This window comes from Helianthus annuus, chromosome 13 (genome assembly GCF_002127325.2).
Source record: "Helianthus annuus cultivar XRQ/B chromosome 13, HanXRQr2.0-SUNRISE, whole genome shotgun sequence".
NCBI classification, from domain to species: domain Eukaryota; kingdom Viridiplantae; phylum Streptophyta; class Magnoliopsida; order Asterales; family Asteraceae; genus Helianthus; species Helianthus annuus.
Window position 1 is genome coordinate 123,854,750 of NC_035445.2, and position 12,250 is coordinate 123,866,999.

Here is a 12,250-nt window from a genome sequence, read left to right on the forward strand (position 1 = left end):
TCGATTTTGATAGCTTTGGAATCTGCGACTCCAATGGCAAACACCCATGATGTCTTAAAGTCTATTTTAAACTTTATTTCGATCCACCTTTGGGTTATATTGTATATACTCAAAGTTTTAATATATTATGGGAGTTTTAATACTCGAACCTTATTATTACCTATCTATTTCCGTTGCGCTGTGAAATTGGTATACAATCGTCATATTGATTCCCCATGTCCGCGTCCACCGGTGTAGACGAAAATTTTAGGGGTCTCTGTTTTCTATTCGGCTAGGGCCCACAATTTTCAACGATTTTCGAAAATGCCTCTGTCGTCTCACCATCTCACACATGTATGGCCACTAAAATCCACTAAACTTATATCTTAGAAAAAAAGTAAAAAAAATAAAAAAACAAAAACTTTTTAGGTGTGTAAAAGTATGTTGACATTCTATAGTCCACCGTCATCATTATTCGAATATTGATATTCTGGTCCACCATCAACTACAGAATCCCCATTCCCCTCACTCATTCTCTCTCTCTCTCTCTCTCTCTCTCTCTCTCTCTAACATTTTCAGCGAATAAGCTCACTCACAGGCTTTGATTTTCTAGCAACTTAATAAATGGAGATGTTGTGGCTGTGGCGGAGGTCATTGTTTGCCGTAATTATCGTTGCCGTTGGAATCGCCGCCCGTCCTCACCGGATTCTGCTCGATACTGATGTCGATTCCGACGATTTCTTCGCTATGTTATACCTCTTGAAGCTTAATAAATTTCAATTCGATTTGCAGGTTCGTTTTCTCTTTTTTACCTACATGCATAATCAACACACGGCTTTTATTTTTTACGTTTTTGGTGATTTTCTGCGATTATCTAATGATTTCAGTTGCTATTATATATTTTTTTGAACGATGAATGTTACAGTGACCTTACTCCTAAATTACCCAAATCATACCTAATCCATCAAATACTAGGAATTGAATTATGGTATTTTTCTCAAAAAAAAAAAAAAAAAAAAAAACAACAAGAGACTCTACCACCCAATCAAAGCTATATTTCACTGTTTGGCTACATCTGAATGGTTAAGTGCTAAACCAGTAAGAGGTCTGAACTATTAAGTGCTGAACCAGTGAGATGTCTAAACCATGAAGAGCCTGTATAATGTTTAACCGTTCAGAGACAAATGTCTGACAAATTCAGATTAGAGGTCTTAACCACTCAGACTCTGTATAAATCTTAACCATTCAGAGACAAATGTCTGAACCATTCAGACATCTGCTCGTAAAACAAACAGTCTGAACCACTAAGTGCTGAACCAGTAAGAAATCTGAACCATTAAAAGAGACTCGTTAAGAAGTAAACAAAGAACCCCTTATTCTTTTTCCAATAGATATGTTGGAATCTCATGTGATCACCCGTTGGTGCCGTACGTATTTTTATTTTTGTTGCTGATATAGAATTTTATTATTTTAAATTGTTAATCAGACCCAGGAGTATTTTCTACTTAGGTCCATTTATTTCACAACTAAAGATTAAAATTTTCGGAACGGGGCTAGGAAATAATATAGAACTATTGAGTAGACATGCAAACACTACATTATTAACAACCAATTTTTAAGCATATAGTGGTGGTGATTAATAACTTTAAAACCCACAACTACATAAACAACATAGTTACTTTAAATAACTTCAAAATTTTGTTTTTGTTTAAGTTTTTCTTTTATTTTTATTAATGCCACTGCATATTGGAAGTGTTATTTCTTTTATTTTTATTAATGCCACTACATATTGGAAGTGTTATTTGATGATTAAATGGGAAATGAAATCATTCAGAGACATTCAATTGAAGCAAATTAGAAGGGCATGTAAGATGTGAACATGAGACCCATATGTTGGTAAATAAGGGGATTAACCACCACATCATCTTTGCTTTTAATAATATTGGGTTCAACTAATTATTTCTATGTGGTCTTTGAAAGATTTAATATACAAGTTCTACTAATTTTTTGGGATCTGTGAACCCTGACCCGTACTACGTGTGTCCGGCCCTGAAGACTCTAGTCTGGTCGCATGTGTAATGGTTTAATACAGGGTTAAAAAACGGTGACACATGTTTTTCTATGTAGAAATATCTGTCTAAAACCCATGTTTTAAAGTATACTTCATTAAAAGAAACACTGACCCAAACCGGGCCGGCACCAAAACCAAAACGAACTACATATTCACAGATTTACATCCGTCTAAAACCCTTTGAATATAGATTAATTAGGTAGAAATATCCGTCTAAAACCCTTTGAATATAGATTAATTAATTATGAATAGAATTGATATTAACCATCATTGACTTGGAAAAAGAAATAACTTCTTTAATAATTTGGATACTTTTTCTTTATTTTTGGACGTCTTCGCTTTTTAATCATGACTCATGAGATTCTAAATGGATTTAGTGATTTACAAATAACAATCAAATTTCATGTATATATCCGTCTTTCTTTTAAAAAGTTTCAGTTAAACCCTTAAATGTTTATGGCCGTATATTAATAACTAATTCAAATTTAATAAATATTATAACATTATAACAGAATAGTATATAATCTTTCAATTACATTATAGTGCTCACACAATTTATTATTTTAGCTATTATTTATATTGTACAACAAGTATTTTATTTAAGTTAAATATTTTAGTTTGATCATTGTTTGATGATAAAAGATGTGGGAAAATAAAACTAGGTTTACATATATTATTGTTCATCTCTTTATTTATATTTAATAAGAATATTATATAAACACAGTTCGTTAAAATAATGTCAATCTTTTATGTTAGTTCACAAGATTTCTTTATTTAATATAGTGAAATATAATATTTTATAGAAAAATATATAAAATGATAAATTAGAAAAAAAAGATTACATGATAAATAAAGAATTATGTGACTATTCAAAATAGAAGGGTTGATTACTATTTAATATACCAAATCTTAAAAGAGTAAAATGCAAAAAAATTTCCCTTATTTTAGTCCACTTTTTTCACTTCAGTCCAAAAATGTAACTTTTTGTATTTGAGTCCCTGAGATTTCATTTTTCTTGCCGTTTTCATCAAATTGACAAACTAGGTTAGAATTTTCTATTAACTTCTATTTTTTTGTTGTTTTCTTCATTTAACTAAAATATATTATGGCATAAAATGACGATTATATCCTTTATTTAAATGAGAAAAACGACAAAAAATGGGAGAAGTTAACAGAAAATTTTAACCCAATTTGCGAATTGGATGAAAATGACAATAAAAATGAAACCTCATGGACCTAGATACAAAAAATTTCATCTTTAGATTGAAGTGACAAAAGTGACCTAAGACTATGGGGTATGGGGCGGGGGCTGGAGAGAAACGCCCAAGTCACCGCCCCGGGTGGGCTTGGGTTTGGGCGTGGCCCCATTGGCGTGGGATTCAGCCCGGGCGTTGGGCGGGGCTACCCACATGACATGGTGAAACCTCATTGGCCAAGAGCACTAGCCACGCCCCACCATACCCCTTTGAAATTGGCTTTTGGTCTTGGGTGCCCCATACTCCATGTATCGCACCATGCCCCCAACCCACCCCCCACCATACCCCACGGTCTAAACTCAAGGACCATTTTATCATTTTACTCATCTTAAAATTAGTGAGCCACTATCTAATAGCTACGCGTGACTTGACTCTTTTACACCTCTACTCTACTCTACCCTCAAAGACGAAACTAAATGTGGAGTTCGGTTTTAGCACAGCCAGGGACAGCTCTAATTCGACTAGTTTACAAACCGGGTCAATATCTTGTTTACGTGGAGTTCGGCTTCTTTCACATCTTAGCCACATTTAATTTTGATTAAAAAAAAAAACTCCTTTAATAATTTAGATACTTTTTTCTTCATTTTTATAAGTTTTTGCCTTTTTATCATAAGATTCCGAAAGATATATTGCTTTACAATAAGTTTATAATTTTTATGATATACCCCTCGTTCTTTTGGATATTTTAGTTTAACCCTTAAATTATTATGGCCATCGCTATCCAATTGGATTTTGTTTCTACTTTATCGGTCATATATGTAATGATTACCAAACCCGTTTTTGGAGTGTTACACAAGTGTTTTATTGTTAGAAAAGAATTTTCATTAGCAGACTGAATCAAGCCAAGATTTTAATTAACTGAGGACACTTATATGTTGGTACAGGCAGTAACCATCAACACAAACGAGTGGTCAGACGGTGGGCATTCGGTAAATCACATATACGATATCCTTTACATGATGGGTCGGGATGACATAGCAGTTGGCGTGGGAGGCGAGGGTGGTATACTTGAAGATGGTACGATACAACCAAATGTTGGTGGATATATTCCTATAATTGACCAGGTATCCAACTAATCATGTCCACTGATCAATCTGCACTTTAATCACAAACAGTTATTTAACTAACGAACTAACTAACTAACGAGTTATATATGGTTTTGGTTAATTCATACACTCAGGGACGTGGTACAGCTGGACCTTGTAGATATAGACAGACTATTCCTGTGGGAGCTGGAGGAAGATTGTATAAAGATACAAACTTTGGCTATAGGAAAAGCTTTCTTCCTCAGGTATTTATTTATTTATTTGAATGTTTTTTTATGAATCTCCAACTTAAAAGTTGCACAAAACCCTGGCCTTAATGGGCCCGGGCTTGGGCTAGGGCTAGGGCTAGGTCGTTCTATAAAAATATAGGCCTGAACAGTCCTAACCAGGCCCATTCCTTCAGACCTTTTTTATTATATATTTAGCAAGATTTATGTAAAGTTTTTTATATAAATTATAACAAAAAACTTATACGCGATTTTAACTTATGAAAAAATGGAAAATATATTTTTTCTTAAATTATAACATTCTTAAATTTAATAAGTAATATAAAGCATTAACAAAAAATTAAATATTTTTAAATAATATACCTAAAAAAAGTTATATAAATAATATCCTAGAATTTATAAAAAGTAAAATACAAAGAGTTGCCATTTGGGCTACTGACTGGGCTTTCGGGCTTAATCAGGCCTAGGGCCATCAGGCTTGGATTGGACTCGGTTTTGGAAAATATATTTCAGCCCAAATTGGCTTTCAAGCTTAAGCTGGCTTTGAGGGTCCCGGGCCAACCGGTCCTTTTCTTGATGGGCTAGACGGGTTCAAGCCCAGGCCCATTTGTGATTTGTGAACCTCTACTTGTAGTCTAGACTATAAAAAACCATAACAAAACAGCTAATGTCGTCATATTTCCCTGTTCTTATGACAGTTAATGCATCTGTTAACCTTTGATTATGAACTAGGGAAGCAGGAGATACTCACCTCTTAAACAACCTACCGCTCAGCAAGTACTAATCGAGAAGATATCGTATGGACCCATTAGTCTATTTGTAATAGGAGCACATACAAACATCGCTATTTTTCTTATGACCAATCCACATTTAAAGAAAAATATAGAGCATATTTATATCATGGGTGGTGGTGTGAGGTCAAAGAACCCAACTGGTGGCAATCATGGTAATTTATATACATGTTTCAAAAGCAATCCTTATGCTGAGTTCAACTTTTTTGGTGACCCTTTTGCTGCATACCAGGTAACTAACTATAGACCCTCTTTACGATTAGTACTTATTGTTGCGTTTTATCGTTCATAACTAACTTTTACAGGTTATTCATTCTGGGATTCCGGTTACACTTGTTCCACTAGATGCAACAAACACAATTCCCATTACTCAAAACTTCTTTGAGGAATTTGAGCGGAATCAACATACGTTTGAGGCACAATATGTTTTTAAGACGTTAAAGATGGTGCGAGATACTTGGTTTGACGATAAATTCTATGAGGTAACACTGAAACTTGTAACACTCATGGCCCCTGAGCAATCAGTGGCGAAGCTTGAGATTTCCGATTGGGGGGGGGAGGGGTCGAAAGCGTACATACCCAAAAATTTCTATAGAACCGGGGGGTCGAAAACGTATATACCCAAAAATTTCTATACGAAAGCTACATACATAACACTACTGAACGAAAAGTTCGGGGTCTCCCCCCCCCCCCCCGGCCCCTTCTAACCGGCGCCACTGCTGAGCATGGAAGTCGTAAATCTTATTAAATGTCCATTCTACATTTCTACCCTTTGTTAATATTTTGGTCCCTATAGGAAAAATAATAATATTTTGAACTTTTTCATTTTTTTTATTATTTTATGTATACATTTGGTAACTTATATATAGTGACAAATAACCTTTTTATGCCTGGTTTCATTTTTGCAGAACTGTTTTATGTGGGACTCATTTATGTCAGGTGTTTCCACTTCAATTATGCGTAACGTGCACAAAAGAAATGGAGAAAATGAATTCGCTGAAATGGAGTATATGAATATAACTGTGATTACTTCCAATAAACCTTATGGAATATCTGATGATGGCTCAAATAATTTATTCGATGGCCGCAGTGTTCCAAAGTTCAACTTAACGGAAAATGGAGTTCATAGTGGTCATGTTCAAACAGGCATTCGAGATCCATTTTGCCTCCAAAATAACGGGATAGGGAGATGTAAGGTAACTTCTTGCTAAATCAATATATCGTAAAATACTACTATCTTTTAGTGTGGTGGTTATCAACTATGCCTATTGTTGCATTACACAAAACTAATAAATAAAAATACAATTATGCCTGTTTTTGTAACATTTTCGTCAACTATTTAGATACTGAAACTATAAAATCAGGATGGTTACACAGAGAAAGTCAGTGGGCCGGATTCAGTGCGTGTACTGCTTGCAACAAGGGCAAAGCAAAACCGTGACAAGAATAGCTCGCTGGACCGAGAATTTTTTGTCAGTTTTCTCAACGTAAGTTTATTCGAACTATACTTCCTAGAGGTTGAAAAGTGGACGGTCCAGGTGGGCGGGTAACGGCTCTAAACATGTGCTTCTTGTATTCCTAGAGGTTAAAACATTGACCATGTGGGGTATACATTGTTACACTATATAGAAACATATGTGATTAATTTATTCGATTTTATAAACGTATACCAGGTACTAAACCTACCACAAAATAAAGGCAGATTCAACTTTTCATCTCAGTTTCCTTATTACAAGGAAGTTGTATACAAACCAGATTTTGAAGGGAAAAAACTCGGGAAAACGGTTGTGTTTGACATGGATATGAGTGCAGGAGATTTTCTTGCTCTCTTTTATCTTCTAAAAGTACCCGTGGATACGATAAATCTTAAGGTACTATAATGTTCATTTTTTTAATGTCCTAAACAGATATTTCATGCAATTATCTTTATATTTTACTGCATACTTATATATGAACATGTTTTTCAGTTTTTGTTTGATTTTATCCCAGGCAATACTAGTAACTCCGACAGGATGGGCAAATGCAGCAACAATAGATGTAATATATGATTTGTTACATATGATGGGTCGTGACGATATTATTGTTGGTTTAGGGGATTCATTTGGTTTAAACCAGTCTGACCCGAATAACCCAAGTGTTGGAGGCTGCAAATACTTGAAGGCTATCCCCCACGGGAGTGGCGGCCTATTAGATTCGGATACTCTTTTTGGACTTGCACATGATCTGCCGAGAAGTCCAAGAAGGTACTCTTACTATTATTTACGTGTTTGCCATCTTAAATAGATTAAAAGGTTAAAGAGGTGGCAAATTGGGTGGGTCGGACACTTTAGTAACATCTATATTTTTTGGTGTGTCCCCAAATGGGCCTTGTTTCTCTTTTAAATCGTGTTATAAGTAAAAGGCAAATTGGATTTAAATAATCCAACTTTCTCAATTTGGCCGATAATAATCCCAACTCAATTATTTGCCGATAACAATCCGAACTGGTCCACTTTTGACCGAAAATAGTCCCCCGTTAAAAATACCTTAACGGAGTTAAGGTTTTATTCCGAATTACAAACCGATGTTTTATGGATTTTGATCAGAACGAGGATACGAGTCGATTTATGTAAAACTTAACTCGAAACGGTGCTTCAAACGGCTTGATTTTTGTTAATTGGAAGTTTAAACACCCGAATTGAAGCACCGTTTTCGTTGTTTGGGGCAGTATATTTCGAGGTAAATTTTACATCAATCAACTCGTATCCTTGTTCTAGTTAAAAGCCCTTTAACATCGATTTGTAATTCGGAAAAAAACTTAACTCTGTTAAGCTATATTTAACGCAGACTATTATCGGCAAAACGTGAACCAGTTCGGATTATTATTGGCAAATAACAGAGTTGGGATTATTATCGGCCAAATTGAGAAAGTTGAGATTATTTACATCCAATTTGCCTAAGTAAAAACAAACAAACAAAAAGGAATATTGGATTTTAATAACCCCAACTTTAATATATTGGCCGACAACAGTCCCAACTAAGTAATGTTTTGTGACAGTCCCGAGTCCCAACTTCTAACATGTTTTCCCTTAGCGATCCCACACTAACTAAAAGTTAACCCGGTTAGTTTTTGCTGACGTAGACTACCAAATAAGTAGTCCACGTCATCAAAGTGTTGCCACATAAGCAACCCACGTCAGCAAAAATTGACTTTTTGCCACATAAGCAGCTCACGTCAGCAAAAACTCTGCGTTAACTTTTACTTAGTATGGGATCGCTAAGGGAAATAGGTTAAAAGTTGGTACAGTCACGAAACATTTCTTTAGTTGGGATTGTTGCCGGCCAATATGTCAAAGTTGGGATTATTAAAATCCAATTTTCCAAACATAGAATGTACCTAGTAAATCCCACTTAAAATCATTTTATAAATAAGTTGTTGAATACTACAAAGAATATATTGGTTTTAGACTTTTTTTGGCAGGTATACAGCCGAAAATTCTGTTGAATTTGGAGCTCCTAGGAATACCGATCATCCTCAACTTAGACAACCACTAGCACTAGAAGTTTGGAAATCAATAGTGAAATCAACTGATGTTGGATCTAAAATTACTATTTTAACTAACGGACCGTTGACAACTTTAGCAAAAATAATACTTGCAGATGCAAATGCCAGTTCCATCATTCAGGTTAGCGAGTTTAGTAAAGTTCATAACCACACTATCCTTAAAGAATCCTGAATACCTATAGATCATTAAATTTAACTGCAGGATGTATTTATAGTAGGCGGACATATCGGTTACCATAGACATGACAAGGGAAATGTCATCAATGTTCCTTTAAACATATATGCTGAAATGAACATGTTTCTAGACCCTTTAGCTGCAAAAGTGGTGTTTGATTCAATGCTTGATGTCACACTCATCCCACTTAGCATGCAACGAAAGGTTTGTGTGTTTCCGCATTTTATAAAAAAACTGGACTTCGAGAACAAGACACCCGAAGCTCGTTTCAGCCGACGATTGCTGAAAAGGATGTATCAGTTGCAACAAAGGAACCATAGATATCAACACATGGTATTTCTCCCAAAGAACTCTAATTTTGTTCTTAGTAATTGTACCTTTTCTTTTAGACTTGTCAAATTCAACCACGTATTTATGATTGGCTCGATACGCGTTATATTTTATCTTGGGGTGTAAAGGAGCTGATCCACTCATGAGCTACTTTAGATCAACTCGCTAAATACTCGAATCGAGCCAAGCTTGAGCCCAAGCCCAAGCTTCACATAGCGAGCTTGACTAAACTCGTGAACCAAAACGAGCCTTTATTTATATATTTTTATTTAATATTTTGAATATGTATTTACATAATAATTCTAGTTATATATGAAGTAATAGCTAAATAATATATATTATGTTATATTTAAAAATTAGAATTATATAATCTAAGTAATTAATAAATAATAAGCGGCTCACCTCAGCTCATTCACACGCTTAATTTTCTCTAGTTGGTGAAATTAGAGGGGGGGGGGGGGGGGGGGGGAGGAAACAAGTATATTTTGAATGGGTCGAACATGTTGAAAACCGCACAATTTTTATTTTTTTTGGTAACACTACAAAAAGCATCCTACATCATTTTGTCTTGTTTTTCTAATCATATTTCACACTCCACTTATTTATAAAAATAATCAAGATTTTATTGACAAAGTGTTTCAGGTCGATCCAACCCGCTTTTACCCAAACCCATGGTGACCCATTAGCCACTCGTCCATGTTAGCATCCACGTGATCTTCTTACACACATCTCAACCATTCATTTTAACATATTGTAGGATACGTTCTTGGGGGAGATACTCGGTGCAGTTATCTTAACGACAGATCGACAAGCTTTAAATCCTACCTTTCAAGCGAAACCACTCAAGGTTGACGCAACAGGAGACACATCTAAAGATGGACAAATTACCGTCGATCCAGAACAAAGGAAATCAATCAAAATATTGCATAAGTTCGATCATCGTATTATGATGTTTTTGCAGACAGGCTTGCTGATGACAAACAATCTGCTGTCATTGGAAGCTTCAATGAGCAAAAAAGAATTTGGAGCACACCGCAAAGTAGAACTTGAAATAAAATTTCGAGGGACTGGTAAACTTATTGCACATAGTTGTTCAGGAATGAAGAGACCAAAGGTCTGCTCTTCTAACATAATATTCTCATATCATAACTGTAGCTGTCAAGATTATCATTGAGATTAACCGAATTAACGCGAGCTCGTGTTATCTGTACAAACAAGTAACTTATGCTTACACATTATCAAATCAAATGTTAACTGCTTCAAAGTTGTACATCAATAGCTGTAAACAAATGCCTCAACATGAAAATGATGAAGGTTTGTAGTCAAAATAATGAAAACCCATCTAAGGTTTTAGTATAGGGTATTATTGTATTAATAAAGCCACACTATAATCTTAATTTTACACCCCATATACGGGTTGTATAACGTTATACGGCCCGTATAGAATCATCTGACATGACAAAGGCTACGGGTGTTCATATATGTTGTTTACGACCTCCGGCCCACGGCCCGTATGATGTTATACGGGTCGTATACAGTGGCTTGAAATTTTACTTATTTGTTGATTCGACGTAATATTCCTCGATACGTGTGCGACTTGACGTAAGATTCCTCGATTTGCGTGCAAAGTATTTGATTCGACGTAAGATTGCTCGATTCGTGTGCTAATTATTTGACTAGACGTAATGTTCCTCGTTTTGCGCACTAATCATTTGATAAGACTTAATATTCTGTCAGAACTTACTATATAAACGACTATAATATTCTTCATTTTGCATTTAACTTCTATCCGTTTTTTTCTATATTCTCTCTGTATTTAATTTATATTACATTATTTGAAGAACAAGAATTATTTGGTTGAGGTTTTTCTTTTTCCGAGTTCGAATCCTGGGTGGAGAAATCACATGCGTCTCTGTTTTTTATAAGAAAGGGGTTGCAGGTGTGGGGTTTTACAAAGTTACACATATGATCCGTGCTGTTAAGGAGTTTTACAAAGTTACACGTGAGGGTTTTAACATAGAAAAGTTAACTGGGTTAAGCTGAAAGGACACCGCCCTTTAATGATTGCAAACATAAAGGACATACAGTGTAATTTTTAAAGTTAAAGGACAACGTCTGTCGAAACATTAAAACATAAAGGACGGAAAGTGTAATTTAGCCATGATATTGAGACCGTCAAGTTTTGGTGTTTTCTTTACGCTTCTTATTTCTTTTTAAAGTTTATTGAGATGATTCTTTTAGTTGTATATAACACAAGTTGATTAGAAATATAAAATAATAGTAATAGTAATGATAATAACAACAACAGCAGCAACAACAATAATAATAACTAGTTAAAAAGCTCTAAGAAAACTAAACTGATATAGAAGGTTGATCGAGTAGAAAAAAAAACAGAACAAACAGAATTATAATATTAGTTAAAAAAAATAAAGAAACATAAAAAACACCCACTTTGATAAATTGTTTTCAAATGGCCTATTTTAGTAAATATTTTCAAAAGGCCATTTGAAAAAGGAAAAGAAAAAAACTGATAATTTAGGTGAAATAATTTTTAGTGTCATCATCATCATCATACTCGAGCCGGGGATCTCACTGGAAGCAGCCTCTCTATTCCTACTGGGTAGAGGTAAGACTGTCTACATCTTACCCTCCTCAGACAAGTTGATTAGAAATATAAAATATTATTTCACCAAAATTATCAGTTTTTTAGTTGAAATAATTTTTAGTGTAAAATGCTAAAATAGTTTATGAGTTTAGGTCACTTTTGTCACTTTAATCCAAAAGTAAAACTTTTTGTATCTAGATGCTTTATGTTTCATTTTTGTTGTCAT

General features: G+C 34.7%; 1 protein-coding gene across 1 annotated transcript; it reads left to right on the forward strand.

Annotated features, from left to right (window-relative positions):
* Positions 1-492: 492 nt before the first annotated feature.
* On the forward strand, positions 493-10,663 carry LOC110899235. The gene is given in 13 exon segments (XM_022146118.2): positions 493-771; positions 4,191-4,370; positions 4,487-4,597; positions 5,312-5,602; positions 5,676-5,852; positions 6,279-6,566; positions 6,735-6,857; positions 7,044-7,241; positions 7,360-7,613; positions 8,831-9,035; positions 9,117-9,422; positions 10,177-10,354; positions 10,357-10,663. Coding segments are annotated over 13 exon segments (2,592 nt in total). The 5' UTR covers positions 493-603; the 3' UTR covers positions 10,470-10,663.
* The last annotated feature ends 1,587 nt before the right edge of the window (positions 10,664-12,250 follow it).